The sequence below is a fragment of the Meriones unguiculatus genome, chromosome 1 (assembly GCF_030254825.1).
Source record: "Meriones unguiculatus strain TT.TT164.6M chromosome 1, Bangor_MerUng_6.1, whole genome shotgun sequence".
In the NCBI taxonomy this organism is placed as follows: domain Eukaryota; kingdom Metazoa; phylum Chordata; class Mammalia; order Rodentia; family Muridae; genus Meriones; species Meriones unguiculatus.
This window is the reverse complement of record NC_083349.1, coordinates 159,640,834-159,647,059: the sequence shown is the minus strand read 5'-3', so window position 1 is coordinate 159,647,059 and position 6,226 is coordinate 159,640,834. Positions and strand designations below refer to the sequence as shown.

General features: G+C 53.0%; 1 protein-coding gene across 1 annotated transcript; it reads left to right on the top strand.

The window, feature by feature from the left end:
* Positions 1-3,150: 3,150 nt before the first annotated feature.
* Cdkn2d (cyclin dependent kinase inhibitor 2D) lies at positions 3,151-5,928 on the top strand. The gene is made up of 3 exons (XM_021649181.2): positions 3,151-3,307; positions 3,568-3,724; positions 5,036-5,928. The coding sequence occupies exons 2-3, from the start codon at positions 3,584-3,586 to the stop codon at positions 5,393-5,395; spliced, it is 501 nt and encodes a 166-aa protein (XP_021504856.2). The 5' UTR covers positions 3,151-3,307; positions 3,568-3,583; the 3' UTR covers positions 5,396-5,928.
* Positions 5,929-6,226: the final 298 nt, after the last annotated feature.

Here is a 6,226-nt window from a genome sequence, read left to right as displayed (position 1 = left end):
TGCTTAACCCTGGTGCCTGCCATCTTGTTGAAGTTACTGCAGCCTGAGGTCTGCCTGCACACCACTCCACCTCCCCCCCTACCCTCAGGGACTCCTGTCTCCCCTTTCTATCTTGCAGCAGACACTTTCAAACCTCAGGGCCTTGTAGGTGCAGCAGCCCTATATAAAGCAGGAAGCTGACTTTCTATTTGATGGTATAGAAAGACAGGACCTGGTTGTCTTCTGACCTTCAGCACTCTTCTTCCACATGCCTACCCTTGTGGATTAGAGGCGTGAGGCCCCATGACCACCTGTTTTCTGTGGTTTTGTCTTTAGTTCTGAGAGCTCTCTTGTAATACAGGCTAATTTCACACTTGCCCAGTAGCAATGAAGGCTCCACTCCCAAGAGCTGAGATTACTGACATCATCCCCAAATTTTTCTGGCTTCAGAAAAGTGTTTTAATTACTTTTCAATATATATGTGCATATTACCAACGTGTGGGTGTGCACGGGTCTGTGTGGGTGCCTGCAGAGGCCAGAGGCCTCAGATTTTTGTGATGCGGCGGTCACAGGCAGCTATAAGCTTGGTCCTGTGGAAGAGCAATATGTCTCTTAGTGGATATGTCTTGCCTTCTGTCCTGTTTTTCTGGTTTTTTAGACAGATCCTGGCTAGGTAGTCCTGGCTGTCCTGGAACTTACAATGTAGACCAGACTGGCCTTGAACTCAGAGATTTGCCTGCCTCTGCCTCTGAGTGCTGTCTAAAATGTCTACCACTACACTTGCAGTACGTTTGAGAGCTTTGAAAACTGGCTATCTAGGCCAGGCTGGCCTACAACTCAATCCCCCTGCCTCAAAACTCCTGAATGCCAATATTACATGGTTTAAGGGGCTTCCTTTATCACCTCCACAGCTTTTACTATGAAAAAAATGCAGTCACATCTCCTGGCCTAGACTGTGTGTGTCTGTGGGCTCACTGAAAGGCTACCTCAGGAGCTGTGTCTGTGGGCTCCATTCATGGCCACCTCAGGAGCTTCTTAGCAGGACTCACCTCCCAGAGCCACATGGCAGACATCAGGCCAACTTTCTATTCAGCCTGAGCTAGCCTGTGCTCAACTACAATTTCTAGCATTAGTCTATATTGTGGGGAGTGGTTTTTGTTTTGTTAAGATTTATTTATATATTATATACACAGTATGCTGTCTGCTGTACACCTGTACACCAGAAGGCATCAGATCTCATTATAGATGGTTGTGAGCCACCCTGTGGGTGCTGGGAATTGATCCCAGCACCTCTGGAAGAGCTGACAGTGCTCTTAACCTCTGAGCCATCTCCTCAGCCATGTTTGTTTTGTTTTTGAGACAGGGTTTCTCTGTGTAGCCCTGGCTGTGCTGGAACTTGCTCTGTAGACCAGGCTTGCATTAAACTCAAAGATCCACCTGCCTCTGCCTCCTGAGTCCTGGGATTAAAGGTGTGCGCCACCACCTCCGAGCATGCTTTACTCCATTTGTGTGTGGCTCTTACTGCTGTCCGAACTTAAGCCAGACATGGTGGCACAGACCTGCAATCCCAGCACTCAAAAGGGAGATGCAAGATGATCAGGAGTCTGAGGCCTGCCTAGGCTACAAGAGACCTGCTTCAATAAAAAAAAGTCACAGGACTGTGGGTATAAATCAATAGAATGATTTTCTAGCATTCACGAAGCCCTGGGTTCCATCTGCAACACTACATAGCCTGTGATAACACTTGGAAGTGGTGTTCAGCAGGCTCAGACGTCATCCTTGGCTACATACGGAATTGGAGGCCAGCCTGGGCTACATGAAACCCTTTAACATTTTTTTCTAAAGGAAATTGCTGGGCTAGATAGATAGCTCAGCAGTTAGGAGCACTGGCTGCTTGCTCTTCCACAGTTCCTAGTTTTAATTCCCAGCACCCACAAGGTAGCTCACAACTATCTGTAGCTCCAGTTCCAGGAGATATGACACCCTCACACTGGCATACATGCAGGCAAAACACCAATGTCCATTAAGAGAAAAAATTTCCAGACTCTGAAGGCAGAGGCAGGCATATCTCTGTAAGTTCAAGGCCAGCCTGGCCTACATAGTTCCAGAACAGCCAGAGCTACTACGTAAGACCCTGTCTTGGAAAAACTTCAAATTATGTGAATATGTGGGTCTTTTTAAAAGTTTTATTTTTATTTTATGTGCATTGGTGTTTTGCCTACATGCATGTCTGTGTGAGGAGCAGATCCCCTGGAACAGACAGTCGTGAGCTGCCATGTGAGTGCTGGGAACTGAACCCGGGTCCAATCTGGAAGAACAGCCAGTGCTCTCAAATGCTGAGCCATCTCTGCAGGCCCGAATATGTGGTTTTTGATTGTCAGTATGTGCCATGTTGGTACAGGTACCCTCAGAGGTCAGAAAAGGATTGGTTCCCCGGAGCTGGAGTTACAGGCGGCCAAGAGGTGTCACCTAGGTCCTGGCAACCAAACCCTTGATCTCTCTACAAGAGCAGCAAATGCTCCCAGCAGCTGAGCCATCTTCCCGACCCTTTCTCAAAAGTAAAAATAAAAATCAATTTAAAGTTTTAAAAAAAGGGTGAGGGGGGGGGGGAAGACCAGCTTGATAGGCTACTCCTTTAATCCCAGCACGGACAGTAGTGGCAGGTGGATCTCTGGGTTAGAGTCCAAACGGATCTCTACACAGTGAGTTCCAGGACAGCCAAGGTTACACAGTGAGACCCCGTTCTCAGATTTAAAACAGAACAAAAATGCTACCGCCCAGAAGCCATTCCTTTAACACAGCGGTCGAAGGAAAGGGCTAAGTTCACCGTCGCACGGTAGGAGCTTATTAGCACTTCCGCGGTCCAGGAAAGAATAGAACGTTCCCGTTCTGCGAGCTCCCAGTCCTGCCTCCCTTCCTCCCGGAGGCGCTAAAGACCCAGGACCAGTCCGCGCCAGCCTGTCTCCAACCTCCTCGCTGGGGTCAGTTAAACGCTCCTTCTCTTTCCCGCCTGCCCGCCGGTTGGGTTTGAAAAACCAAAAACCCGGCTGTGGCGGGCAGAGCCGCTGGTGGCCGCCCCCTGGCCAATCAGGAGCCGCGGCACCCCGCCGGGCCAGCCAAACCTCCCCGGCAACGCATGCTGATTGGCTAAGGTCCCAGGTGGGCGGGACCTCGGGAGGTCGGACGCTGGGCAGAGCGGCTCCTGCTACTGTGTAGCGAGTTTGTAAGAAAACAAGTGCGCTCTGGGCGGAGCCTGCGGGCGGCAGACTCGGACGGCCGGGCAGCCGGGCTCAGAGCAGACCACGCCCGCGCTGGAGGAGGAGGGAGGGTGAGTCTGGGGAGACCCGGCCCAAGGGGCGGGCGCCCAAGGGCTGGGCGGGGTTCCCCGCCGCCTCCCCTGGGTGACAGTGGGAGGAGCTGGCTGCGGGAGAGGGGGTCGCGGGCGCGGAGGGCGCGGGGTCTGCGGCCGGGGAGTTGGCGTAGGCCCCAGGGCGCCGCAGCGTCGGGGGACGGGACCCCGAGCGTCGGTGTCGTGCGCTTGCTGGTCCCCCAGCCCTGATCTGAACCGGGCCTGGGTGGGCTTCACAGACCACCCGTGTCCACTATGCTCCTGGAGGAAGTGTGCGGCGGCGACCGGCTGAGTGGCGCAGCGGCCCGCGGCGACGTGCAGGAGGTGCGCCGCCTTCTGCACCGGGAGCTGGTGCATCCTGACGCCCTGAACCGCTTTGGCAAGACAGCCCTGCAGGTGAGGCCTGGCCGGCCCCCGGTCCCGGCCGGGGTCGCTGGTCCCCTGAGGACTGAGCCTCGTTCGCAGCGATGTCGGGTGGGCGGTGAGGGCGGGGTGGGGGAGGGGATGGCTCTTCAGCGCTAAAGAATTCCTTGTCAAAAAGCCTGGAAGATTCAGTTTCTATGCGGGCGTTCCATCCCGTGGGTGGGTTGGGGTTCAGCTTCTTTGCATGCCAGTCCTTGAGGACAGCTCACAATTTCTCGAGGCTTCTTAAAAGACGCTCGATCTCAGTCTTCTCGGATTTTTTTTTTCGGAGTCCTCTTGAAGGGTCTCTGGTTATGGGGGGGGAGGGGACACGACAGTCTTCCTTTCTGCAGGTGGTGTGGACTTCTTTCTTTTCTTTTCTTTTTCTTTTTTTTTTTTTAATCCTCTGGGTGCCCGGGTTACAAAACGATTGATTCCTTCTTGCTTGAAGGCCTCATAATTTGGGGTGGCATTTGTAGGGGAGTCCCATGTTTTCGTGGGTACTCAGATCATGCCTGTGCCTAAGGAAGTTATTCCTGGACAAAGGGGACCCAACTTCGCTAGCGCATCTCGTTTCTCAAAAATTATAAGTAGTTCCCAGAACCTGGGGTGCATTGCTGGAGGGGTTCCACACTCCCAGTGATCTCCCATATGGGAGTGCCCTGTCCCTGACAGAGGCTGTTGGACTTGAGAGTGTTCATTCCTTCCATTCCTGGTTCCCCTTCCTTTCCATTGCCTGTGTTTCCCTTTCTTCTTCGTTGCTTTTTTTTCCAGAGACAAGGTCTCACTTTGTATCTCAGGCTGGCTTTAAATACGAGACTATTCTCCTGCCCTGGCCTCCTAGGTGCTGGGATTACAGGAATGGGTCACTATGCCTGGTCCCTTCAGGTGTTCACCAGAGTCACTTTTTTGGTTCCTGTCTTTTTGTTTTGTTAAGGGAGCTTTGGGCTGTGTGTTGGTGGCAGTTTTGGCTCAGGCCTTCTCTAATCCCAGCACTCAGGAGGCAGAGGCAGATGGATCTCTGTGAGTTTGAGACCAGCCTGCTTTACAGAGTGACTCCAGGACAGTCAGAAAGAAGACCTGTCTTGGGGAGAGCGAGAGAGAGAATGCCTTGGAATGTGGGGGTCCTTATTTCCAAAGAACCTGTTCTCTGAAGTCCAAACAGCTCCCTGAGGCCTTTCTTTCCTGGGGTGTTCCCATTCACCAAATAACCCCTTCTCTGGCCCTCTGGACTTGTGGTAGACCCCTTTCTGCCTGACCCTTCTCCAGTGGGAACCTGACTTTTTCTGCTCCACACCCCCATAGGTCATGATGTTTGGAAGTCCAGCAGTTGCTCTGGAACTCCTGAAGCAAGGTGCAAGCCCCAATGTCCAGGACGCCTCTGGTACCAGCCCAGTGCACGACGCAGCTCGAACTGGGTTCTTGGACACCCTGAAGGTCCTGGTGGAGCACGGTGCTGATGTCAATGCCGTGGACAGCTCCGGGTCGCTCCCCATCCATCTGGCGATACGAGAGGGCCATAGCTCCGTGGTCGGCTTCCTAGCCCCTGAATCTGATCTCCACCACAGGGACGCTTCAGGTCTCACGCCGCTGGAGTTGGCTCGGCAGAGAGGGGCTCAGAATCTCATGGACATCCTCCAGGGGCACATGATGATCCCAATGTGACTCAGGGCCACTGTCACCAGCCAGGGAGCCTCACTGGGTTACTTGTCAACAAAGGAGGAGAGAAACTTTCTCTTTTCACTCTCATCCATTGAAGAAGGGAGTGGGAGGAGCAGTTTGTGGTTTACTGGTGTTGATTTCTTGAGAGTGTGTGTGTGTGTGTTTGGGGGATGTTTCTCATTTGTTTTTCTCACCCCTTTTGGTGTGTTGGACAGAGAAGGGGCTCCTACCAGCAGCAGCCACCAAAACGGTTCAGTTTCCTCTGCCCCCTGGCTGCACAGAAGACCTCAGGGCAGAGGTTTAAAGCCTCAGTGAGGTCACCGCCTCCTGGGCTCCGGGAAGCTGGTGACCTTGGCAGGCAGTGCTCGGAGAGCCCTGAAGTGTGAGCCATCTACTTTGGGCATGGGAGGGGGAAGGGAAAACACTGCCAATCAGTTCAAAGGATAGCATGAGTTCATTTTTTTCTTGGACGTTTGTTTTCCAGTCTGTTGTACAGAGTTTGAAAATATATATATTTATTGCTTTACGGAAAGAAATTGTTTTGTGTGATTATTTAATGTTTTGGCCCATTAAACTAAGACTTAGGCATGACTACTGACTCGGGAGTCCGGGCTGGGGTATTCCAGGGCCTGGGAGGATGAGACTGGGGTTGGCTTAGTAGGAAGAGCTGTGGGGTGAAGGAGCAACACGATTACTCCCAGGGCGTCAGGGTGACTTAGCTGGGTGGGGCAGCGGTCGGGTGCTGTCGGAACGGAAGGGAGGCAGGAAACCACGAGTGGAGAAAGGGGCCCCCTGATGTCAGCTGGGTGCCGGGAGCTGTCAGGGTGGAGAGGG